The sequence below is a fragment of the Eulemur rufifrons genome, chromosome 16 (assembly GCF_041146395.1).
Source record: "Eulemur rufifrons isolate Redbay chromosome 16, OSU_ERuf_1, whole genome shotgun sequence".
Taxonomy (NCBI): Eukaryota; Metazoa; Chordata; class Mammalia; order Primates; family Lemuridae; genus Eulemur; species Eulemur rufifrons.
In genome coordinates this window covers 42,605,741-42,631,748 of record NC_090998.1, presented here as the reverse complement: position 1 = coordinate 42,631,748, position 26,008 = coordinate 42,605,741, and the positions used below count along the sequence as shown (strand labels likewise).

The 26,008-nt window shown below is 53.8% G+C and overlaps 1 protein-coding gene across 3 annotated transcripts; it reads left to right on the top strand.

Moving 5' to 3' along the window:
- Positions 1 to 2,151: 2,151 nt before the first annotated feature.
- Positions 2,152 to 22,672, top strand: ZNF385A (zinc finger protein 385A). 3 transcript variants are annotated; one of them, XM_069490219.1, is made up of 9 exons: positions 7,566 to 7,672; positions 8,380 to 8,482; positions 8,769 to 8,905; positions 16,241 to 16,351; positions 18,002 to 18,164; positions 20,121 to 20,363; positions 20,715 to 20,884; positions 21,095 to 21,190; positions 21,335 to 22,672. In XM_069490219.1, the coding sequence occupies exons 3-9, from the start codon at positions 8,819 to 8,821 to the stop codon at positions 21,563 to 21,565; spliced, it is 1,101 nt and encodes a 366-aa protein (XP_069346320.1). In that variant the 5' UTR covers positions 7,566 to 7,672; positions 8,380 to 8,482; positions 8,769 to 8,818; the 3' UTR covers positions 21,566 to 22,672. The 3 variants fall into 3 exon arrangements, with proteins under 3 accessions (XP_069346319.1, XP_069346321.1, XP_069346320.1); XM_069490218.1 differs by lacking the exons at positions 7,566 to 7,672; positions 8,380 to 8,482 and adding an exon at positions 2,152 to 2,215; XM_069490220.1 differs by lacking the exons at positions 7,566 to 7,672; positions 8,380 to 8,482; positions 20,121 to 20,363 and adding an exon at positions 2,152 to 2,215.
- Positions 22,673 to 26,008: the final 3,336 nt, after the last annotated feature.

Genomic DNA, 26,008 nt, shown 5'->3' with positions numbered 1-26,008 from the left:
CTGGGGGTGCAAGGAGGGGGAGGGGGCTCAGGCGAGGCAGCTGGCAGGCGGGAAGCTGATCTGGGGGTCTCAAGTTTCTTGACATCAATTAGGGCAGCCGGCCTGGGCTCATTAGTAGCCTGGGGTGCAGGGCTCATCAATAATGAATTCACCCTACACACCTTCCCCCCCGCACACACAGCTGCCTGCAAGGTCACCCCACCCTCTAACCAGCTGCCTCCCCTTGGTAAGCTAGGCAACCCTCTTCTGAGACCTCCCTTGCCCAGAGTCCCTGGGGGCAGTGTGGGAGGGTGGACAATGGCAGAGGCCAAAGGGGCCTCTGTAACCAATCAACCGTGCCCAAAATGACCCTTGTTTAGTCAAGGAGTCCACCCAAGAGAAGAAAAATGGGAAGAGGACAGGAGAGGCAGGATCTAAAGAGAAGCAGGCTTTGTCATACTGGAGTTGAACAGTATGGTGGCAGGTCAGATCCACAGCAAGAGGACATCCTCCGATGGACCCAGAGACCCCATAACCTCCCCCAAGGCCAGATTTGGGTAGCAAAGCCACAGCCCCCTGAGATCTCTGGTCCACTGGATCAGAACAAAACCAAGGCATCAGTGCCCCCAGCATTCTCTTGCCTTTGAGCTGGAGAATCTTGGCAGGTACAGAAACATCTTTTTTTCAAATCAGATCAATGGGATGAGGGCAAGAGATTGCTGGGGCCCAGAAATAGGAACTCAAACTTCCCGCACATTAATTGGTCATCTAGTCCCATCTTCCCTACGGAACCCAGGAATGCCAGTCCCTTTCCCCTTCCTAAACTGTTCTAAGATTTCAGTCCTGGCCGTCCTGGTGGCTCATGCCTGTAATCCTAGCACTGTGGGAGGCCAAGGCGGGAGGATCACTTGAGCTCAGGAGTTTGAGGTTGCTGTGAGCTAGGCTGACACCAGGGCACTCTACTCAGGGCAACAGAGTGAGTCTCAAAAAAAAAAAAAAAAAAAAAATTTCAGTCCTGTCACCCTTCCTCTGACCTCGTCCCCTCTGCCTCCACCCTCTCTAAATCCCAAATGTTCTCATTCCCAGTCACACCCCCTTTCCCTCTGGCTGGGGTTGGCCTGAAGCTGGCTGCTCAGCTTTCTGGGAAATCTGCCTGCCACCCTCCCTCTTGAGGCAGGTACAGACAGGTCCAGGCTGTGGCAGCTGCATCTTCCCCAGACATCTCTTGCAGACTCCCAGACTCCAGCCTAGGGTCTCTTAAGAATGTATCCAAGTGTCCTGTACTCCCTCTCCCCCCAGACATTCTCCCCTCATACACTTTGTCCTACACTCCCCTTCACCTCACCAAACACCCCACCAGTCCCCTTCAGTGGAAGCTCACCTTAGTGGGGAATGCCCTGGATTTAGGCCCTGGATACATGCACCCCACCCCCACCCCGCCCCAATCCGGGTCATCTCTACAAGGTTATGCCTCAGTTCTGGATCTTCTGTCATCTTCCATTTGCCCTAATGATCTCTGTTACAGGCTTCTATTTCCACCTCCTCAGATCCATTGATCGCAGCCTCTTCCCTGAGACCTTCCCTAAGGACCCAGGCATTCGAACCCCAGCCAGAGATCACCGTGGGATCCATCTTCAACCTCCCATTTCACCTCTGAGACCCAGTCCCCAGGCATCCTGCTCCGAAGCCAGAAAAACAAACTAGGACCCAAACATTCTCTGCCGCACCTTCCCCCGCCCCCTCCCCAGCCCATCACTCTGGAGGGGACCCAGGTGTTCCACCCAGCCCAACCCAAGCTCCATTTCTCTCCAGAGCACTTAGGCATTCCCCTGCCCCATATCAGCCTGGAACCAGACTTCCCGCCCTCAGATTCAGCTCTTGCTGGGAACCCAGGCATCTTCGTTTCCAGTTTCCTCCATCTCCTCACTCCGTCTTCTAGATGTCTTGTTCCCCCAGCCTGGGCTGCAGTGACACAGTAAACCCAGGAGACCCAGGGGCAGCAAGTAGAAGGGCGGGAGGAAGCGGGAGGAGGCCAGGTCGCCCCCTCGCGGAGCCCTCGGGGCCCGGCCCCCCCCCACTCGCGTCTTCACCTGCTGCGGGCCCCGCCCCCGCTCCGCCTCGGCCGGCCTCTGCTCCTCCCCCGACTCCTCCCCCCGTACCCCCAGCCCGGCCAGAACGGCCCCCGGGACAGAGCGACGCGGAACCCCGGGCGCCTGGGTCCCCAGCATGATCCTCGGTGAGTGGTCTCTGCGACTCCAGGCTCCAGGCTCCTGGGTCCCTCTCTGTAGGTCACCCACCCTTCGCCCGCCCCAACCTCCCAGCACCGCGGTGACTGCGGCCGCCCGTCAGCGACCGGTTCCCCCTCCCCCTTCATCTGGCTCCACATCTGGGGTCCCCTCTTCCCCTCTTCCCCAAGCTGCCGCTTCTCCGGGTAACCTAGGGAGTGTTAAAGGGGGAGGCAGAGCTGAGTGAGACCCCTGCCCCATAATTAGAACATTGCGTATTCATGAGGCTCATGAATATTATATGACAGTCTACGAGAGGCTGGGGGAGGGGGCTGGCCCTGGCCTGGTGGAGTTGGGGAAAGGTTCTGACTCGTCCCCCCCAGCGCCTTCCCCCACCCTGAGCTTAGACACTCCGACATCCTTCTGGGCCCAGGATAAGGGGGAAAGGAGGAAGTGGGGGGTGGAAGGAGAAGATGGTGGGTGTAGCTTCGAGGTGAGTGTGGTGGGAGGTGGGAACCTGAGGGCTGGAGATAAGGGAGCTGGGGAGAAGAGGGGGTGGGAAACTGTCCATCCCAGGGCTCCTGCGGCTCAGATCCTGTCTCCGCAGCCATCCTGCCCCAACACGCCGGGACCTGCCCCTCTCTCTGCCTGCTCTGGCAGCCTGGGCCCTTCCTTCCCGTCTTCCTTTTTCCCTTCCACCCCTGCCTAGGGCCGGGGGCACCAGGAGGGGGGGGTGATGGGGAGAGTAAGGATGGGGGATGGGAACTCCTGCTGGGCTCTGACAGCCCATCAGCCACAGCCACCCCATCCTCATGACCTACATCGGGAAGGGAGCCCCAGGGGTGGGGGAGGAGAGGGCCTAGCTGTGCTCTGGACTCTGCATCAGCTCCGGCTTCAGGCCCCTGCCCTCCACCTTGCCTCCACAATAGTTCACAGGCCTGCTCTGACCTCTGCCCTCCACCCTGGCTAGGCCGCTTCCTGGGCCCTGTTTATGGTGGGAGCCCCCCACCAGGCCCAGACACCTGTGGTCTCCCTGCCCTCCACTAGAGACACCTGGCTCCATACTGATGCCCTGAGGGCCTGACTGGGCTCCTGCCCTCACCCCTCTCCTGAGCCCCTCTGCTATTTATTCTCCCTTCTTTCCTTCTTTCATTTCACCCCCTATCCCTACTGACTTCCCACAAGCAGTTTTTCTCTCCTTCTGCCCCCCTTCTCCCATCTCTTTCTCTCCCCTCCTCCTGTGTGTCCTCAGTCTCACCACTGTATGTCTCACCCCCTTCCACCTGGCACTCCATCATATCTATTAAATGAATGAGTGAAGGAGGGCATGAATGACCGGTTGCCTGCCTCCTTCCAAGAGTATCTCTAACAGGGGAAGATACTCCCCACCCCTCTATGGGTACTACCCCCACCCTGGGACGACCCCCACCAACACACATTGGACTCAGGCCCCCAGAGCACAGGCTCCACATTCCTCCACCCTGTGTGATCCCTGCACCCTGGCTCCACCCTGGGCACAGGCCCCAGAGGCAGCATCATACTTGCCCAGAACAGGCCGGCATGAGCCACACTTTCCCCGGTCAGCAGGCCCTGAAGAGGATATCAGGGACCTGCTTGTTTGAGCCCAACCAAGACCCCAGCCACAGGAAGAATGCCTGGGTCCAGATTCTCTGAAATTGGACCCCCGCCACCAGTTGGACCCTCACCACCCTCCCCTCCCTAGAGGACACTGTAATTAACTCCCCCCTTGTGCCAGGCCCACAGAGGGGCGGGAAGTCTGGTGGGGCCCACACACCTTGGCCCTCTTTGAGGAAGGAAGAAGGAGGAAACTGCCAGCCAGGGCTCAGGCCCCGCCCTCAGGGACCACACTAAGGTTTTCAGTTCTGAATGCTGAGGTCCACTGAATCCATGTGCACAGTAGCCCTGGAAGGGCCTAAGATCTTCCTGCCCTGAAGATCTGGGCCCCAGGTTCACTGTTCTGAGCCTTTCTGTACCATGCTTTCCAACTGAGTCCCTGGTGCCGTGGCTCCAGGGAGCCACGGGAGGAGGCCCCTTCCAGTCAGGCTGGGAAAGATTTCCCCAGGGTCTCCCTGCTTTTCCCTTACCAGTCACCTCCTCCTTCTAGGCCCTGCCCCCGCCCATATCCACCCTCAGGGTATTAGGGTTGGTGTTTTGAGTAGTTATTCATAATCATCCCCTTGTCTCTTTCATCTTTGACTTCAAAGTAGCTTTCCAGCCCTCAGCCTGCCTCCTGCCAAGATGGGAAAACCGAGGCAGACGGGGACAGATACATGGGACTTGGTCAAGAATATAAGACCCAGGGATTCGAGGCTTTCCTCCCACTCTCACCCCTCATTTTAGGTGTATCTGGGAAGGGAGGAGAGGCCAAAAGGCCTGAAGGAAAAAAGATGAATTAGAGATGAGATCCCAAGTTCTCCCTTGGTCCCAGAGTCTAATTCCCATTTTAACCCAGTGCTGACCCTGTGCTTTTCATCACCTTAGGCCCTAACAATTTGCAACCCTAACCCCAATGCCTCTCTCTGATCTTAATCTCATCCTGGCCCAGTCTTCAGACCAACACTAACCCACAGCCCTACCCTAACACCTTCCCTGGCTCCTGTTCCTAGCCGGGTGCAGCCACTCCCTGAGCCAGCTCACAGCAGGCTCTCCCATTCTCTACCACCAGGGCTTGAGGCCCCAGCCAAACCTAGGACAGCCAAGGGGCTGCCGCTCCACACCTGGCCACAATTTCTGAGGAAGAGAGAAAGGAAAAGACCAGACTTCAGAGGGATGGAGGGAGCCAGATGTGGCTTGGTTGTGGGTTAGTGCTAACAGGGAAACCTGAGCAGGATCAAAGTGCCTAGGGCAAGTAGGGTGGGGTAATGGACAGATGGACATCCATCCAAGCAAGGGTCTGGGGGTGCACCCTCTCTAAAATGTGTGAGGAGCTGTCTTTAATAAAGCATTTAGCAATTCTCCATGGAACTGGGTGGGGCTCTATCTGCGGGAGGTAATTACTCTAATGAGCTTCCCTGTGGAGTGGCCTGCCCCTGCCAGGCCCCAGCTCCTCCCTGCCCTGCCCGATGTGGGTGCCACACAGACACACACACCCATGCACATATATACACACATACTCCAATTTGCTCTCTGCCTCTTCCTCCAGACCTGCCTGAAGACTTCACCTAGCCAGATGTCAAAAGCCCTGGATTTCCTACCTCAGTTCCTGCTTCCCCAGCTCTTCCTGTATTCCTGCCTTTCCCACCTCCCTTCCCCAATCTACCCAGAAAAGTGTAGTGCTTGAAAGCCCTGTCTCTGGAGCCAGACAAACAGGTTCAAATCCCTCACAAGCTGTGTGACCCTGGCCAAGTAACTCCCCCTCTCTGAGCCCATTGTCATCACCTATAAGATGAGGATTCATTTATTCAGCAAACATTCATTGAGTTCTCATTGTGACATGCCAGCACTTTACATGGCTTTGTCCAATCCTCTCAACAACCCTATGAGGCAGGTACTGTTGTTTTCATTTAACAGGTGAGACATGAGACTGAGTCAGAGAAACCGGCCGGTCGGCCAGCTAGTGAGTGGTAGAACCATCCACTGGGAGACTGTGTATGTAAAGTGCCTGGCATATAGTAAATACTCAAAAAGTGGCAACTTTTGTTATTCTCAGACAAAGAGAAGGATGGGCCTGAGGCCCAGGCGACTTGAAACCAAGAGTTCTGTTTCTGTCCATCCAACCCGTAAGCTGCCATCTGCCCTTCTCCCCACCTCAGATCTCAGAGTGGAGTGGGCCCAGGAATCTGGGAAGGAGACAATGAGTCTCCCATTGTCTACCCTACTTCCTTCCTGCCCTAACCTCATTTCACCCCTCTCTCCCACTTCTCCCCCACCCTACCCCCAACTTACCCAGGGCTCACATCAGTGGAAAAGATGAGCTGCTGGCCATAGGGAACTGAGTGGCTGCTACCTGTCTTCCTCTATCCCTCCTCTGGAGGAAAAATGAGGACTCCAACCCCAGGAACTGATGGAACTTGCTCTCCCCTACCTCTCCTTGAACAAGATGAAAGCCTGTGCTCAGATCTCTGCTTCAGAGTTAAATTTGAGCCCTTTGGGAGTGATGTAGCAGAGAAAGAATTTGCTATAGAGTGCAACAGATCTTGATTTAAATCTCAGCCCTGATACTTACAGGCTGTGTGACATTGGCCAAGTTTTTTAATGTCTCTGAGTCTCTGTTTCCTCATATGTCAAATGGAAAAAAATATCAGCTATTTCATAGAATCACAGCTACCTCATAGACTGAGCTGCTTCAGAGATTAAGTGTGATAATACTTGGAATTAATTACCTGGCATATAGTGGCTCCTCAATAAATTTTTTCTGTGGTTTTTTTCTGGAACTCTGCTGTCTCCTCTATGATAGGTTTGAAGGGTGGGAGCCCAGAGAGTCTAAAGCCAAGGAAAGGGACCAGGAGCCAAGCTGCTGTCTCTGCCACGGGGCAAGTGCCAGCCCAAACCAGCTGCAGGGGGTGGGTGCTGGGTGCTGGGGACTCTGGGAGTGCTCAGGTTTCTCTCACCATTCCTGATGCTGCTCAGGGCTCGTTAAGGCTGCCCTGGCCGTGGGTGCCAGGCCGTGAGGGAGTGTGGGGCACAGAAGGGAGAGGCCATGAGGGGACAGACCAGGAAGGGGAGATGGTCAAGCTGCACCATCAGTCCGTCCCTCTCTTCCATCTTTCTCTCTCTGGTCTCTGTCTTTTGGTCCTACCCTGGTCTCTAGCTCTGTGTCCAGCTTTTCTGCTGTGTCTCTCTGTTTTTATATCTTATTTCACTCTCTTCCATCTCTCCATTGTTCTCTATCCTTTTCCCTCTCAGTGTCTCTCTCCTTAGTTGCCTATTCCTGTTTCTGCCACTCTTTCCCATTCTCTCTCACTCACTTTTGTCTGTCTCTCTCTCTCTCTCTCTCTCTCTGTCTTTCCTCTCCCCAGCCCATCTCAATTTTGAAGGTGACAGGCGAGGGAATGGAAACAAGGCATACAGACCCCCAGGTGCTCAAGGGCCAAAGCCAAGCATCTTATCCTCTCCTTTAGCCCTTAGAATTCTGAAGCCCAAGCCCCCAGCAGCTTTGACCCCCTCTCTGTCTCAGGCACCCTGGCCACCCAGTCCTGGCACTGGATGGAAAAGACAGACCCCTCCAGACTTTTCTGGACCAGCTCCCTGCCCCCAGCTGTGCCTGAGCCCTCCCCACCCCCTCCCTCTCGCCTCAGATTCCCCTAATCCCTGCTCCCCCGCCCTCCCCTCTGCCCCACTTTTCCAGGATTCTGATTGGCTGATTCTACTGACTGGGCTGGGGGGAGGGGGCGGGCAAGGGAGGGGGCAGAGGGCAGAACCAAGGGAAGGGGACGCTGTCAGGCCCCGGCCCCTGGGGGGCCAGGGCCAGGCCACTGCCTGGGGGCAGCAGGCACCAGAAACCGAAGGTATGAAAAGGGTGGTCTCTGTGGAGGGAACAGGAAGGGATCCTGGGGACCCTCTGCCCTCGTAAGGTCAAGGGAGGACAGGGCCAAGCATGCAGCCGCCTCAGTTTGCCTTTGTTCCTGGGAAACCTTATTGCTGGCAGGGGGTTGCTAGAGCAGTGGAGGGTGGGCAGAGCTCCCCAGCTGGTGGACAGAGGGGGTCAGAGAAGGCAGCTAGGCCAGTGGAAGCCCAGAGGGTTTCTGAGGGCCTTTGGGCTACCCCTTTGGAGCCTGGTAGAGTTCCTCCCCTGACTCTGGAGGGGGAGAAGTTTTCAGGGGAGGGTAGCTGAATGGCTGGCCTGGACTTTCATTTCCCCTTGGGGTCAGACCCAGGCATTCCCCTCCCAGAGGCCAGGCTGAGGTTCCTCCTGCAGAGCTGGAACTGAGCACTTCCAGTGAGACAAAAGGGCATGGGGGAGGAATGAGAGACGTTGGTAGAAGGGGCCCTGAGAATGGCCCAGGCAGTCCACCTCCCAAAGCAAATGCCACTCACTCACTGCCTACCCCCAGAGATGTCAACAGTGAATTAAGAATTATGGTTGGAACAAAATCATAACTCTGACAAACCTGAAAGATTCAGCAGCCCACCTCCAAATCTAGGCCTTAATATTCCCCTCTGGTCAATGGGATGAATCACCCACTTGATTCTCTTCTTCCTGGCTGATACCAAGCTTTAGGATCCGCTGGGGGAAAGCAAAACCAGAAGGAGAAGGGAGTGGCCAGGGGTTTGGGGCTCAGGAGTCCAGCTGGTTCAACAGGCAGCCTGCAGAAAAGGTCTAGGTTCTTCCTGGGTGTATAAAGTGCCTAAAGTTTTTGGGGGAGGGAGGATGGAGAAGAAGGAAGTGAAAACCACCCAGAAGGGAAGGACGGGTCTGCACCCTCCCCACAGGGCACCATGCTCCATTACTCTGGAGCCGGCAGGGGAAGTGTGCGCATGCACTGGGGGTCACACTTCTGAGTGCGGGGGGGCCCCAGCTAGGGAGTGGGACTGACACAGGCCTGGGTGGGATTCCCAAGCTTTAATCTTCCTGCCCCACAGAATGTTTTCTCTGCCTTTCAGGCAGCCTGAGCCGGGCAGGGCCCCTCCCTCTGCTACGGCAGCCCCCCATCATGCAGCCCCCACTGGACCTCAAGCAGATCCTGCCTTTCCCACTGGAGCCAGCCCCCACCCTGGGCCTCTTCAGCAACTACAATACGGTGAGTAGCAGCCTGCTTGCCTTCCCCACCCTCTTGTGACCCCAACCCGCCTCTCCCTCGGACCCACCCTTGCCCTCTTCTTCTCCTACATCTAATTCCTTATCTCTTCTTATGACTCCATCTTCCTTAATTCTAGTCAATTACAAGTGTTGTTGGCTATCTGGTATACTATTAACAACAATAGTAGTAGCTAATATTTCCTGATATCTTTCTATGGGCCAAACACTGTGCTAAGTATTTCAGATGAATTATCTCATTTAGTCCACCAGTGAGTCACCCGACCATCTATAGAAGTAATGAGACTTAAATTGATGGTAGTGACTGTAGGGAGGTGAGAGGGGTATAGGTGCTGAATTCAGAAGGGAACAAGCAGGAAGAAAAGCACGACAGTTTGTAAGTTCCAGCTCTCTGGAGCCCATGGCTAGGTGTATAGGATCAATGGGGTAGGACTTGAAGGACTGTCAAGGTTGTCTAGATTTAACACAATAGGAAATAGGGAGCCACTGTCCACTCTTGAGCAGGAGAGTGACCTGCTAAGAGCAGTATTTGAGGAAGGTGAGTGGGGCAGTTGGATAGAAGGGAGCAGAAGCTGGAGGAGGGTGGCCAGTTAGAAGGCTGTCCCAGCAATGCAGGCCTGCAGAGAAGCCTCATGGGCCAGACTGGGCCAGTGGCAGTGGCAGTATGAGATGAGGTGTTTCTAAGGAAATATTGACAAGGCAGACCATAGTGACCAACTGGCGTTTGGGGGTGGGGGAGAAGAGAAGAGATGAGTCAAGGATGACTCCAGGGTTCAGGCCTCTGTGACTGGGAGGAGGAAGTCACCATTGACAGAGGCAGGGGTTGAAGGAGGAAGCTGGTCTGGGGTGAGGGTGCCAAACTCACTTTAGGACAAGATGAATTGGTGTACCAGTAAGACACGTTAAGCCAAAAATGTCCAACAGACAGTTGGAATTTGTGGCCTGGAGAATGAAATGGAGCTAAAGGTTTGGGGGAAGTTAGCCTTATTCAACTTAAAAAATCCACCACTAAACTATATTCAGCCACAAAACTAGTATTAGGCATCAACTATGGCACCAGCCGCTGCAATAGATGTTTCTACGTATAATCTCATTTAATCTGCACAACAACCCAACAAGGTAGACATTATTATTTCCATTTGACAAATGGGAAGACAGAAACTAAAGCTCACAAGGGTTTAGTATTTTATATAAGTTGACACAGTATGTGCCTAAGGTATGATTTGAACCCGTAGCATCTGACTCTAAGTAGCATTCTCTTTATGCCACAGCTACTCCCCCTAAACTCCTCCCAAACAACCCAAACAAACATTTGCATTTCACTTTGAAGTTTACAGAGTGTTTTTTCATATCTCAACCTTTATAGCAACCCTAATGGGGTAGCTGTTATTATCCTCATTTTACAGATGAGAAAATTGAGTACTGACTATAAGCAAGGCACTGTTTGAGATACAATGGAGACACTCTAGATACAATTTGAGATGCTCCTATCTTGAAGAACCTTTTATCGGGGAGAAAGACAAGTTCACAGCAAAACAGAGGAAAGGTTACAAATATTTTGATGAAGACACTAACAAAGATTCAATTTAACAAAAAAGAATTTTGAGTACCTACTATGCACTGGGCACTATTCCTGGTGTCAGGGACACAGGACTCAGCCCCTGCCCTTGAGAAGCTCACAGTTTAGTAGGAAAGATAACAGTTATCCTGTAGTGTGAGAAGAGCTGTGTTGGAAGCATCTAGCTTGCATGGGAGCCCAGGGCAATGTCAAGAAAGACTTGCTGGATGTGATGGTGCCTAAGGGACCAACTAGAGTTAAGCAGGAAAACAGAGAGCAGAGGAAAAAGGGATTTAACCTGAAGTAGGTGACATATGATTTGGGCTTTGAAGAATTATCGGTAAGATTTAAAAAGTAGCCTTAGAGAACATTCCAGACTGAAGCAAATAGCATGAACAAGGGCTGGAAAAGAACATTTCAGAAAGTGCAATTGATTGGGTGTGACTGGAGCATAAGGTGGGGAGAATACTTTCCCCCATCTAAATACCTGACTTACACTTAACCTCAGATCTTAGCAACTCCATCAGTGTCCCCATTGTATAGATGAGGAAACACAGGCCCAGAGAGGTCAAGTGACTTGTCCAAGGTTACAAAGCTCCTTAGTTGATTGATGTGGATAATCCAGGGTTTCTGACTCCTGCAGAGTTCATAGCTCCTCTGCCTCTAGCATAGGTATTTAAAGTCATTAGCATGGATAAACTTGAGGAGTGCAATAGGGTGTTGAACTGCACCAACTCTGGCATCTGGCTGGCAGGATTTGAATCGGTGTTCCAAAGTACTGGCTGTGTGACCTTAGGCAAGTTATGTAACTGTTCTGAACCTCACTTTTACCAGCTGTAAAATGGCATAGTAATAACATCAACTCACAAGGTCGTGAGAATCATATTACATAATCATAATGCCCAGCACAAACTGAGCGCTCAATCAGTGTTAGCTGCTATGATTTCTGTTATTACTATTGTTATTGCTATTATTTTTATTTAAGTGAGGAGCAGAGAGAAAAAGGTAGGATGGTCCAGGCCATCCTTGGCCTTGGGGAATAAGTGTGATTAGGCAGTGGGAATGGGAGGAGGCCCCAGCAAAGAAAATGGAGGAGCCACTGGAGGGGGTGGAGAGGGAAATATGTTCCTGTAGAGTTGGAGAAGCCAAAGGAGAGAGCGTGGCAGGCTGCATCAATAGTGTCAGATTCTGCAGGGGAATGAGTGCTGCAGAAAAGCTGCAGACAGGCCTTGGGAAGTACTGTGCAGCTGTTAAGTACACGGCTTTGGAGTCAGGCTGCCCAGGTTTAAATTCAAATCCCAGTTCAGCCACTTACTAGCTTATGACCTTGGGCAAATTATTTAACCTCTCTAAACCTCAGTTCCCTCATCTATAAAATGAAGATAATAATAGTACTTACTTCAAATAGTGGCTGTGAAGATTAAATTAGATAATCCATGCAAAGAGCTCAGTACAGAAGCTGGCACATTCCAAGAGCTCAATCAACGTTAGTGATAGTGGTCGTATTATTAGTCATGACAGAGTCCTTCCCGGTGAACTGGTGCCTACAGCTCTCTCTCCTACTTGGGCAGTTCCTACCCCTTAGACCCAACCTGGCATCACTGTCTCCCCTCATTCTCCTCCCACTCACTGTTTTTCTCTGCCCTTGGACGTCCCTCACTGTCTCCCAAAGCCAGCCTCTCTTTAGATCCAGTCCTCTGCTTCACTAATCTCTCTGACCTAGGTGGAATGGGAGGGGATGAGACCTAGACATAAGAGAGTGGGTATCCCAGGACCTGTCTAAAGAGGATGCGGTGTCGGGGGAGTGGGCTGCTTGGCCCTCCTGCCGCCGGTCCCCCAGTGCACCCCACACTCAACCGGCAGAGGGCAGCAAGTGCACGAAGTGTAGGCTGTTAGGGAGCCTGGTTTTCCGGCAGGTGGCGGGCCAGGGGAGTTGGGAAGAGGTGAGGGACGATGTTCCCAGTCTGAGGTCGCTTCTGCCCTTGGCCACAGTTCGGAGAAGTAGCCGAGAGAGCAGTGCCCGACACGTGGGTACCTGGGCTCCGTTTCCCATCCCTAGGGGGAAAGGTAGCAGCACAGGGATCGTCTGCAGAGGGAGCTGGGGAAGAGTCGTCTAGGGACTGAGAAGAGAGGCTATTGGCAGAGGCGCGAGGGAAGGTTAGGGCGCAAGGGTTGGAAGAAAGGAGAAATGTCCGAGCTAGACAAACAGGGTCGTGCGAAGGATTGGTGGGCACACTGGACCCAAGAAGGAACCCCAGTGGAGGCAACAGAGGTCATCAGGTCAATGCCCCTGATGCCGGACCGAGTGGCCCCTGGCCAGGACAAGGTCTTTCTTGGAAGGAGTGTCTGGATATGGACATCCCCTCCTCTACCCTTTTGCACTAGTCCCCCTTCATTCCTCTCAAGCTCCGTGTCCCCGCCCCCATCCTCGGCCCCGCCTCCGGGGCGGGCTCCGGACTCGGCCGGCGCCACCTCCCCTTCTCCCGGCCGGCCGGGCCGCACAGCCCCGAGACGCCCGGGCAACGAGCGCCGCGTCCCCGGCCCGCCCGGCCCGGCCAGGCCAGGCTCGGTCCCCCCGCCCGGGTCCGCCACCCCGGGCCATGGAGCCGCGGCCCCCAGGGTCTCGCAGGGTAAGCCACCCGGCCCCTCCTCTCTCCCGGGATCCCTCAGCTGCCGCAGCGCACCCCCCCCCCCATCCCCGCCCGCCCCTGCGGGGCTGGCTACCTCTGCCTTCGCCTAGTCCTCGGGTTATCCAGCCCATCCCCCACGCCGGCGCGGCCCTAACCAATCTCTGGATCCCAGCTGGTGCCCCCAGACTATTGCCACCATACTGGATACCCTAGCCTCTGCTTCCCAGATCCTTGGAGTCCCCAAATCTTCAGACTTCCCGTCAGGTCTTACACCTACCCTCAAATTACCACACTGACCAGATCCCTCTTCTCCAGCCCTGGCCTCTTCCCAGCATCTGTCCCCTACCAGCTTCCACCTGCTCTTTAGATAGCCCCTAACTCCCTCTCTTTCCTATGTCAATCCTTCCGGTCCCTCAGGTCTTCCCATCCCTGAGATTCCACAACCTTTCCCTTTTCGTCTTTATTTTGGTGGGTGGGGAGCTGGGGTGATCAGACAAGGGGCAATGAGTTCTCTCAGATAAAGGGCAATGGAAGGAAATGTAATCATACCCCCCCACGTTCCTGATCTGGTTTCCCCCCTTCCCTCCCCCTTGCCCTTCCTGATTCATTTTGCCCCAGCTTCAGGGAGCCATTCCCCTTCATGTCTGCTGTTGGAGGGCAGGTGGGAGGGGACTGTTTTATGGACCTTTCCAGGCAGTGACTAGGCCAACATCCCAAGGAAGGGGCTCTGGAGTGAGATGGGTTCTGGGAGATGCTGGCCTCTGCCCCTCCCCAGGGAGCCCTCATCTAGGTCACCGGGGCCTCCTGACCTTGGCCTGGAGCAGCACTTCAGTGGCTCACGTTCCACCTGCGCAGGGATTGGGCCCAGGAGCCCTCACCTTCAGCCTGGTTTCTCCTCAGTTCCTGGAGGAGAGGGTGACAAGGACCTACCTGACTCCATTGCTGCCCTCTGCTCCATCCCCCACCCCCAATCTTAGCTGGCATTTATGTACTAAATCTGGGGAGGGGGTTGTGCAAAAGCTAAGGTTCTCACCCTGGAGGAAGGACCCAGGTAGCACGGGGACCATTCTCAGGTGATGGATGTTGGGATGGTCAGTCCACACGTCATCCTCAGAGTGCTGGGTCCTCAGCCCCTCTGGGGAGCAGGCTGGGCGGTAGGGTGGGGCATGGGCAGAACCAGGAGACTCTGCTCTCCCCTTTCCATCCCACTCCTCCTCTCGTTCTACAGTTTTCATCCGACTTAAGTTTCCTGACCCAGATTGGGTTTCTGTTTAGGCTGAATTCCTATTCCCCACCCAGCACGTGAGGAAACCCAGGGCTTAGGAGGACCCCAGGGAAGAGTTGGGGGTCTTTAAGTAGGAAGGCCTGAGGCCTAGAGACTGGGAGCTGACAGCAGCTTCTGATTAAAACCTGTCTCCAACTTGGTCTGTCTTTCTTTCTGCCAAACACATCATACATTCACACAGATAAACACACAGCTGAAGATTACACAACCTGACCATTCATGGTGTCGGCAAAGCCCCCAACGCAGAACTGTTGATACATAAATGATGTACACACAGTACATGACACTCATTCACACTCCACCCATGCACAGATTGATCACAGCCTGCCTAACACACACAGACACACCCATTCTTCTCCTGTTTGCCTTTTCCTTGGATGTGACTGGGGCTTCCAGAAAGCTAACAGGGAGGTAAAAACTGAACCTCAGGGAGGGCTGGTTTCCAGTCAAACATAGGCCAAAAAATTGACACTTGTCAATCATACCAGTTATCTGAACCCGGTCGTGTCTCCTGCCTCCAGCACTACAAAAATGGCAGAATGATGAGGCCACCTCCATTTCACAGGGATGTTGAAGCCCCTTTGCTTACATTAACCCCAACCAGCCAGTGAGACTACTAGGGAGAGGCAAAGGAAAGTCAAGATGTCTGGGCTTTCCAGACTCACCACTTACCCTGTGCTTCATGTTCCATCTCTCACCAGTGTCTCACTGGGAACCCAAAGACCTAGGCACCCAGAGGGGATCAGCTGAGGAGTTAGGGACCCCCAAGTCCCCAGCAACTATTTTTTCTTGATCCCTCCACTTGGAAAATAAGGCTATTGCCCTAATTCTGTCCCTTTCTTATGCAAGGTCCCAGCCATCACCAAATCTTCAGCTTCAGATGCATTCCAGTCTCTCCTCTCCCTAACTGCCTAGGGGCCAGCAGGGAGGAAGACTGTTCCAGGAGGCAATTTTCATGCTTCTAGGTCCCTGGCTTCATCCCCTGGTAGCAGAAGCCTTCAGAGAAACTCCCATCTTTTCCCCTCCTTATGTGAACTCTTGGCAGGAGACTGCAAAGACATCTGCTGACCCAGGGTGGGGGCAGAAATGGTTCCTAATCCCGCCCAGCCCCACGGCCCTGCCCCAGAAGGCCTGTTGATCAGGGAGAGAGGGTTCAGAAGATCCCTGGGCTGCCTCAGGCCAGCCTAGCTGTTTAGGTCCCTGCACTTATTTCTCATTATTCTCTAGAGACACCTACTCTCTCCTGAGTTCTTTTACTCCCTCTAGAAGTTACTGCCTTAAGGAGGTACAGAGAGCAAGTGTGTTAGGGCAACTTGGGGCCCAGAGATGGGAAGCTGAGAACATCTGTTACCTGGGATTAGAGGCTGGGCTTGGCAGACAGTCTTACCCCAGAGTGGGGGCCAAAAGGGTTCAAAGGCTTCAGATGAAGGCCTGCCCTAGGATCTGGGGTGCTTTGAGATTTCATGTCAAGGAACCTCTAGTAGATTGGCCTAGCTATAGGAGATAGGTCAAGGTAACAGAGTTGGATCTTCATGGTATGATAGACCAAGGCAGGAATCCAGGTTCAAGTTCCAGCTCTGCTATTAACTCATGGTGTGACCTTGGGCAAACCACTTCTACTTTCTATAAAATGGGAACATTGGGCCAGTTGATCCATCAGGTCCCTTCCAGTGCTATGAAGATTGGGCTAGGAGAGAATTGGGACTGAGGCTCAGAGTCCCCAGGCATATTGAGGGACGGGAGGAGGCTCTGGGGACCTTGGTTCAACCTAGGTGCTGCCAGTGGGGGGATGATAGACATGAGCTTGTGCTGGGGTTCCCAGCTCACCCCAGCCTGCCTCCACAGATGGACCCTGTACAGAAGGCTGTGCTCTCCCACACTTTTGGGGGACCCTTGCTCAAGACCAAGCGGCCCATCATTTCCTGTAATGTCTGTCAGATCCGCTTCAATTCTCAGGTAAGAAGCCCAGCTGCTCATTCACCTAATGGGTGGGACAGGGGCTGCCAGGGGACCTTGAGAGAAGGAAAAGGCTGGGAGCTCTGGGAGAGGGGCAGGGATTAAGAGGATATCAGGGGAAGAGCAGGGAATGGGGATACTGCAGGAGGGGCAGGGGCTGATGGGGAAAGCACTCAAAAGGGAAAAGAAGTTGCTGTGTGCTTTGATGTGAAATAGATTCTTTCTCTAAGACTGACCCCCTCCCTCCCTGGGGACCGGGGCATCCCTGCCTCAGAGCTTCTTGGAACATAGGTAGCCATCAGTGTCTGAGTGAGAGTGTGGTCTCTGTTCCATTGGTCCTTGGGCAAGGGACTGTGTTAGGTGACTGGCTCCCCCACAGAGCCTCTGTCCTCATTGGCCTCTGCTAAACTCTAACCTCCTGGCTTCCTCTTCTCTCCACCCCATTTCTACCCTCCTCCTTCCAAATCACACACAAGGCCTGGCCTACACTCCCCTCCCATAGGACTTTCTCATGGAGAGAAGCCACCCAAAACCCAGAACCCAGATGTCTGGCTTCCAAGATTTCCTCTTGGAAATCTTCTGAGGCTCCACTGGGACTTTTGTGTGGGTCTAGAGGGGACTTTGTGGGGTGCAAGCTCTGAGAGCTTTTGGAGAAAAACAGCAGAGCCTCATTCTGCTGAGTAGGGGAAAATACAAGCATGTTCTATTTTTCTAACCAGTACACACACACACTCCATGCTACTCTATCCCTAAGCTGTCAATCTTCTTTTCTTGCCTATCCATATTTTTTATTTCTACGCTTGTCTAGGTGACCGTGTACCTCCGGCACTGTGCGTTCTTAGCAGAGGGTGTGCATGGGTGTGGAGCCGAGGGTGGGGAGGCAGAGCCAGGACTAACCCAGCATTATGCCTCTCCTTTAGCCTGGACCCCAGGCATCCTCTCTGCCAACCTTGGCTCTCCTTCACTGGTGGAGGGTGGAAGACTGGAGGTGGGGAGCCAATAGCAGACAGCTCTGCCTTCTTTTTGCCCTCTCTTTCCCTCCCCCATCAAGTGACTCTGTTTTGACAGCTGTCTCTGCTGCTGTCTCTGTCCCTAGAGCTGGGCTTGAGGCCAGGGTCCTCCAGGGTATCCACAGAGGCTTCAGGAAAAATGAGACCCAGGAGGGAGTAGTCAGGATAGAGCCCAGAGCCCAGGCTATAGAGATACTAGGACTCCCAGCCTGAGGGTGAAAGCAGCAAAGGCTGGAGCCCAGGGTCAGAGGACTAAGAGGAGTCCCTAGGATCTAAAAGGATTCTGACTGACTGGATTACTAGGCCCTACCCAGTTTAGAATCCTTCCATAGGTTTGGGGCCCCCCTCCCTCCACCCCAGGACTAGGTGGGGGCCTGAGTCAGCAGCCAGGCCCTGGGTGTGGTGGGGGGTGGAGTCTGGGCTAGCTGGGGATCTAGGTTCCCAGAGACTCAAGCTGAGAAGCTAGTCTGAGCCCCAGGAATAACCAGAACTTATTGGCATGGAGCTTTACATCCCACTGGTGTAGGGAAAGATTCACTGCAGCCTGCTGAGACCACCCCAGGGCTTAAAGGAGCTCTGTGGGGAAATCAGTCAGATGAAAAGTGATCTCAGATTCCATTTTCTTCTTCTATCCCCAAAGAGCCAGGCCGAGGCGCACTACAAGGGTAATCGTCATGCCCGGCGAGTCAAAGGCATCGAGGCCGCCAAGACGCGAGGCAGAGAGCCTAGTGTCCGGGAACCTGGAGACCCAGCTCCCCCAGGCAGCACCCCCCCAAATGGGGATGGCGTAGCACCCCGTCCAGGTGTGTCTGAATCCCTCACATGCTTCAGTTGATCTCTGTCTTCTCTGTTCTCTCCCCATTTCCCAGAACTCTCCTCTGTTTCCATCTCTCTTCTTCAGTCCCCACCCCTACCCCCACCCAAGGTGAGTCCTGGAGCCAAGCACAGTGATGTAAAATTTCCATCCTGTCACCCCTACCCCCGCCACAGCTCCTCTGTACATAGTCCCACTGTCTGTCCTCCCCACTGCCCAGTGACTCAGAGAGGGGCTAGGGTGAGGCCACCTGGCAAACCTCCCCAAGAAAAAGGGAACCATCAAATCTAGAGAGAGGCCTCTTCCTCCTGGGGAGAGGGACAGGGGAGGGAATCAGGCTACCTGAGTGCCTGCCCGACTGGGGCTCCCCTCAGGGAAGACAAAGTCTAGGAAACCTGGGCAACTCCCTGGATGATCTTGGGTAGACCTTCTGACCTCTCTGGACCAGAGTTTTGTTTTGTTTTGTTTTGTTTTTTCTGGGAAATAGGGGAGTGAGACTTTAAGATCTTTGAGGTCTTTTCCAGGTTTACAAAAAGCAACTCTCAGATTCTTTCTCCCTCGTGGCTGGTGGCCATCTTCAACCATACTTCCAGCCAAGAAACTGGAAAGAGGGACTATCAAGACAGGAAGATATCAGCCCCCTGATCCTGGGATTACCACATCAGATGTCAAATATGGCCAGCTCCAGGCAGACCTAACATCCCCATCTTCCTCCTTATCCTTGCCTGTCCTTCCTGCCCCAGCCTAAGAAGAATGAGAAACAAGCATGTGAACCACAAGATTGGGAACCCAGCCTGCATTCTCACCACATGCGCGCGCACACACACACACACACACACACAGAGAAACACCCTCAGGCATGCACAGACAAGTGAGTGGGCAGGTGGGCAGGTAGGGGAGCTGAGTTCTACTTGTACTCTGGCTGCTTCTTAGCCTGATCATCTTAGGTTAGTTTGTTAACATCTCTGTAAAATGAGGATGAGGATGATGATGGTAATAGCTAACAGTTCTTGAATAGCAGTGTTTTAAGTGCTTTACACATATTACCTCATTTAGTTCCTCCAGTATCTCTCTGGGGATACAGGGCAGGATAACTATACCTGCCCTGCTTTCATAAACCATGAAGTCCTGATCAGACTGGGATGTGGATTGCTGTCTGGATTGGGATGGAGGTGGAGGATGTCAGAAATGAGTAAAAGAAATGAGGGAAAGGATCATACGATGGACAAGCAAATAGACACCCGCAAGGGTCAGGAGTTCCCCTCCCACAAGCGCCCCTCCCCCACTGCCAGCCTCCCCATGACCCGGAAACTGGATCGGCTGCTGGAGCTAGAATGGGAGCACTAGAGTTTCCCCTGTACAGAGGCCAGAACCCAGCACTGAGGCCTGGGGCCTGTGCATCTTTAATCGAGCCATGAATTATAGAGCAACCTGCATCCCTGTTTCTTCCCTCTCTGGTTCTGCTGTTTCTGCTTCCCTTTTGCCATGTCTGTGTCTGTCTCTAGAGACCTTTCCTCACCCTGCCTGTGCCCCTTCCTAGGGCTCTTTGGTGTGCCTCCTTGGGGCTGGGCAGGACTCTGGGAAGGGGCTGTCCTGGCAGGAAGCCCAGACTGGCTGGCAGGCCATTGAGGGGTGAATCCTTGTTTCATACCTCCCCCCAAGGTGGGCTGGCTGCCAGCTTCACCCTGAAGGTAGGCTGGTGGGGCTAGACCCCTCGGCTATTCTCAGCTTATAGGGAATGAACCAGGCACTGGAGTCTCACACCCAGCCTGCGGCTGCTGGACCACATCTGGCTCTGGCCCAGGGCATGAGAACATGCATGTTGTCACAGGGTGGGGACTCCTGGGCCCTTGCCCTTCAGGAAATGGGGGTGGGACTCTTCCACACGAAGAGTCTTCTCCAACAGCCATCCAGGGTGACCCCCATGTTTCTCCCCCAACAACAGTTTCCATGGAGAATGGACTGGGTCCAGCCCCAGGATCCCCAGAGAAACAGCCTGGCTCCCCATCCCCTCCCAGTGTTCCGGAGACTGGTCAGGGTGTAATCAAGGCTGAAGGGGGAACTCCAGCCCCAGCATCCTTGCCTGGGGGTAGCAAGGAAGAGGAGGAGAAAGCCAAGAGGCTGCTCTACTGTGCTCTGTGCAAGGTGGCTGTGAACTCCTTGTCCCAGCTTGAGGCACATAACAAAGGTATGGACTCCCCTGCCCCCATCCACACTCTCCTGCCCTCAGCCCTCCCTGGGCCCCTGCCCCTGGCATCCAATATCTGTAGACCCTCCAAGACCTAACAGCCTATCTCCTTCCCCAGTCATCTCCCCCATTCCTTAGCCCTCAGCTCCCCCTCCACCTTACTTACCTGTGATGGTCCTCTGATCTATGTTTGGGAGGGTCTCAAGAGCCTTGGAAAAAACCCCACACTTGTCCCTCTCCTCCTTCCTCCCTCTCCCCAACATTGTAACTGGGAAGGTGGGTGTTTGAATCCTAGTAGGCTTGGAGAATTTTTTCCTCCACCCTTTACCTCTTGTCCTCTGTGGGCTCCAGGTACTAAGCACAAGACAATTCTGGAGGCCCGAAGTGGGCTGGGACCCATCAAAGCTTACCCTCGGCTGGGGCCTCCCACCCCTGGGGAACCAGAGGCTCCTGCCCAGGACCGAACTTTCCACTGTGAGATCTGCAATGTCAAGGTCAACTCGGAGGTCCAACTGAAACAGGTGGGTCGAAGGCCCTTCTCAGACCCTTCCCCGCTAAGGGGGGAAGGAGAACAACAGCTTGGGTAAGGGTGCTTCTTCAGGGTCTTCCCCCAGGTCGCCAAAGGAGGCGAGGCCAGGTGCTTTCAACGTGATTATCGGCGCTGTGGCCGTGCCCCCTCGCGGTTGCTCTTTTTCCGGAGCTCACAGACCCCTACCCACTCGCCCCCGCAGCACATCTCCAGCCGGCGGCACCGAGACGGCGTGGCCGGGAAACCCAACCCACTACTAAGCCGTCACAAGAAGTCTAGGGGCGCCGGGGAGCTGGCGGTGCGTACTCGACGCTGGGGAATTCGGCAATGGGAGGACCTGGGCGAGGAGCAGAGAGGGACACGGGCCTGGCCCTGGGAGAGGTGGAGTTTGCCGGACAGCAGGATGACTTCTCTCTCTTACCCCACCTCTCTCCCCGCTCAGGGCACGCTGACTTTCTCCAAGGAACTGCCCAAGTCCCTGGCGGGTGGCCTGCTCCCCAGCCCCCTGGCGGTGGCTGCGGTGATGGCAGCGGCTGCAGGCTCCCCGCTGTCCTTGCGCCCAGCTCCAGCCGCACCTCTTCTCCAGGGACCGCCGATCACCCACCCCCTGCTCCACCCGGCCCCCGGACCCATCCGAACTGCGCACGGACCCATCCTCTTCTCCCCCTACTGACCTCCACCCTGAATCCCTCCCATTCAACTCCCCACCTCCAGCCGGGACCCAGGCCTCCGGGCTCCCAGCCCGCCCCTCCTCCTGGCACTCCCTGAATGATCTCTCCTTCCCCCCCACACCCCGAGGTTCGGGGTTCCAGGAAAGGGGAGGGGTAGCGGGGGAGGGGGGCTTCAGAAGGGGGGGAACACCCCAGATCTCAGGGAACCCCGCCCCCTGCCTTTCCCTCTCCCCTAGAAAAGGGGGGGCCGTCTCATCCCCGAGCCCCCTTGGAGACACCCCCCTCCCAAAAGCCATGTCCATCCATCCTTTCCCCCCCAAACCTAGCACAAAACGGGGTTCACAAGCCATGGTCGGGGTCCAGGGGGCAGAAATGGATTTTCTTGGCAATAAGCGGACTCTGGAACTCCGGCCCCCTACCCCAAACTGAAGCGCTTCCGTGAACACCCCCGTCCTCCGCAGGGGGAGGGGAGCAGGTGGGATCCTGGGTCCCTCATAAGCACTTTGGTTTTACCGCCTGCAACCTCACTGTGCCCGCCACGCACCATGCCCCAGCCCCAGGTCTAGCCGGGCCCATTGCAGGGGGCAGCACTTGAGGGCATCTCTGGCACTTGGGTGGGACCAAGGAGATGCCCCTATAGACCTTTTCCTCGCCTTCTTCCTCCCCAGTCCGGGTTCCATTCTTTTCACCAGCACCCATCGCCCAAGGGGTACCGAGGGGGGCAAGGGGTGTCCAGTCCAAGCCCACCCCCGCCTCGCCTTCCGCAAAACTGTGAGCAAAAAGCAATAGAAGCCTCGCCCCCGCCCCTCCCCCTTCCGCAGGATTCGCCGAGTCTGTAGCCTCCCCATCCCAGCTCCTAGACCTCATGGCTGTCCCTTCCCACCAGACACCTCCACTGCACAACTCGGGTGGGGGCGTGACACCCCCCCCCCTTATGGTTTCCGTATCGTCAGCCCTCCAGCCGCCGACCCGGGAGGGGACTGGCCCCCACTGGCCTTCCTCTTCCCATCAACTCTTTCTGCTTGACAATGTAGCAACCCCGGCCCCCTACCCACGTCCTCCCCTTTTTCCTCTCCCTGACAATAAAGTCTGAATTCGTTCTGCCCTCCGCCCCCCCAGACTCAGACTCTGTCTTTGCCAGGAGACGTATCTGTATGGTGAGGAGAACTGGCACACATAGAAAAGGAAGCGAGAAAGAGGAGGGGGATGGGAAAACAGGGTGGCGGCAAGCAAGATACGAGGCTCGTGCAAAGCGAGCAGAGGCTCCCCATCCCACCCACCCCCACTCCCGCCCAGCTCGTGTAAACTTGGCCTAGCTAGGGGAATCGTTTCGGGTCCAGCTCTGGAACTGCAGTTGCGGCTGTTGGAAATTTGCCGCAACTCCACCAGGCGGCGCCAACGACCCAGAAAAGGAGTTTCCCCTAGGCTAAGCCGCTCCTGTGACTCGTCTCGCTCTTCTAGGGAGACGAGTCCAGACTCAGTCTTAAACAAAGGAATTTGTGCGTCCGGTGGGCAGGGACTGGGAGTCTGAGCTCTAGGCTCTGGTTGGCCCCATATGAATAGTAACCTTGGGTCAGTCTTTGCCCTCTCTGGATCTCACTGTCGCCATCTACAAAAATGAGTAGGTTTGAGTCATTTAAAGGTTCATTGAAGGCTAGGCGCGGTGGCTCACGCCTGTAATCCTAGCACTGTGGGAGGCCGAGGAGGGAGGATCGCTCGAGATCAGGAGTTCGAGACCAGCCTGAGCAAGAGCGAGACCCCCGTCTCTACTAAAAATAGCAAGAAATTATATGGACAGCTAAAAATATATATAGAAAAAATTAGCCAGGCATGGTGGCGCATGCCTGTAGTCCCAGCTACTCAGGAGGCTGAGGCAGAAGGATCGCTTGAGCCCAGGAGTTTGAGGTTGCTGTGAGCTAGGCTGACGCCACGGCACTCTAGCCCGGGCAACAGAGTGAGACTCTGTCTAAAAAAAGTTCATTGAGACTTCATGTATCCAAGACTAAAGAACTAGGACTGTGCTATTCACAGATGCGCTAGAATACCTTCTCATCTAGCCCCTTAAATGGTCTATGGGACTGAGGAGCACATTGCTCAGCTGCCTCTCACATGGTGCATGGGGGAGGGGTTTCCTCATTAAACCCGGAATTCAATTCAACCGTACACTCCCAAGAGCAGTCGGTAATCCTGTGACCCCTTCTCTCTAGCCCTGCTGAGTGGCAGGAAGCTAAAACCAAAAGCTCAGACCAAAACCCAGCAGCTATGTGGAATATTCCTGGTTTGCTTCTTCTTTGCTCAGTTCCCCCTCTCTACCCACTTTCCAGTCTTGCAGAAGAAAGGAAGAGGGAAGATGGAATAACTGTTAAAGAGGAAGAAGAGGGGAATAGGGGCCTCCTGGGTTTGTCAACTGTGAAGTTGGGGGTAAGGGTTCACTATGGGTTCAGAAATGAAACCCGACAAGGAGTTTTTTGTTGTTGCTGTTGTTTTTCAGGTTAATCTAGCGGGAAAAAAAAAAAAAAAAAACAGAGATCCAAAAGCATGATGGGCAAGAGTGGCCTACAGAAGAGTGGGTAGAGAAAAGCAGGAGCTGGGTCACATGTCGGGAGGGAGCTAAGGGCTGGAAGAAATTGGAGTTAAAGAGGTTGGGATACTAACATGCCCCATAGGTACCTCACACCTGCTAGTTTAAAACTGAATTCATTATTTACCCCTTTCCCTAAGCCTGCTTCTCCTCCCATATTCCCTGTCTTATTGATTAAGAGCACCACCATCCATCTGGAAAACAGGGAGTCATTCTAGTTCCTCCCTCTTCCTAACTTCATCCAATGAATCACTAAATAAGTCATATTTGATCTCTTGAAGGCCTGTGGATCCTGATCATTGTTCTCCATTCCTACAACCACTGCCCTAACCAGGGCTGGATACGTAATTTGTAGGGCCCAGTGCAAAATGAAAAAGCATGGCCCCTTATTCAAAAAGTATTAAGAATTCCAAGAGAGTGACTGAAGAGCATTAAACCAAGCACCAGATCCTTCTAAGTGCAGGGCCTTGTGCTATTACACTGGTGGCCTGGCCCTAACACAGGCCTTTCTACCTCTTGTCTGAACTGTGTCTCTTTACTGGTCTTACTTCCAGCCTGCATGCCTTCACTCCTTACTCACAGCCGTCTGAGTACAAATCTCCCCATCTCCTTCAACATAAAACCCCAGCTCCCTAGCATGATACACAAGGTCGTCCTTGATCCTATCTGCTCACCCCTCCAGGCTCTTCTCTGTTGGCTTCTACCTAAACTCTTTGTTGGCTTCTACCTAAACCTCTGTGCCTCTATGCATGTTTTGTTTAGTTTAGAATGTCCTTCTACTTATCTCCCCCAAAAATCTCCCTGTTCATCAATCAAAACTCAACTCAGGTATTTCTCTGTGAACCCTTTCCTGACCTCCTGCTTAGTACTTGCTCGTTTTGTGTAAGCCCCTGACATACAGGGTTTTGCTTGTTTGTGTGTTTGTTTTTAAGACAGAGTCTCACTTTGTCACCTGGGCTAGAGTGCAGTGATGTCATCATAGCTCACAGCAACCTCAAACTCTTGGGCTCAAGCAATTCTCCTGTCTCAGCCTCTGGAGTAGCTGGGACTACAGGTGTGTGCTACTACGTCCGGCTAATTTTTCTATTTTTTGTAGAGACAGGGTTTTGCTTTTGCTCAGGCTAGTGATATACAGTATTTTAAAGCAAGCCTCAGCAAACTTTTTCTTAAAGGACATGATAGTAAACATTTTAAACTGTGTTAACCAAGACACAAAATTGAGGATACACATAGGTACTTATATAACCATTTTTAAATGAGAAAAAAACATTCTTGGGTCATGGGCCATACAAAAACAGATGGCAGACCAGATTCAGCCCATAGGCCAAAGTTTACTGACCCCTGCTTTAGGGAACCAATTAAGCATTTGTATATATATGTATCTGTCTCCCCTATAGACTATTTATCAGAACTTCTTGTATCCCCAGTGTCTTACTCAGAGTCTGCTGCATAGTACGCACTCAGTACAGACTTGTTGAGTGAATGGCTGAATGAATGAGTGAATGATGGAACAGGAGCCTGAACCCCTGTGGGGAATGAAGCCAGAAACCTGTATGCATCATTTCCCACCTTTCTTCATCAGACTTCTTTTCTCAGATGTGCTAGGGTGTCACATGGAACCCTCTGGCTGGAACCATGTAGGAACAAACAGCTCAAGAGTAGCAAACAGCTAGACTGGGTTTGAATCCCAGATCTGCCACTTACTAGCTATGTGACCTTAAGCAAATCACCTCCCCTCTCTGAACCTCAGTTTCCTTATCTATAAATAAGGAAGGAAATAATACCTGTCCTAGTAGCTTGTCTCTCCAAGGCCTGGAAAGAAGAAAGGCAGTGTTCTTCCAAAATAAACCCAATACTTCTGGGG

What these genes read in the sequence shown, in the direction of transcription:
- ZNF385A (XM_069490218.1), top strand. An exon ending in AGATCCGCTTCAATTCTCAG is followed by an intron (nt 16,352 to 18,001) that starts GTAAGAAGCCCA and finishes CTATCCCCAAAG; the next exon opens with AGCCAGGCCGAGGCGCACTA. An exon ending in TGGCGTAGCACCCCGTCCAG is followed by an intron (nt 18,165 to 20,120) that starts GTGTGTCTGAAT and finishes CCCCAACAACAG; the next exon opens with TTTCCATGGAGAATGGACTG.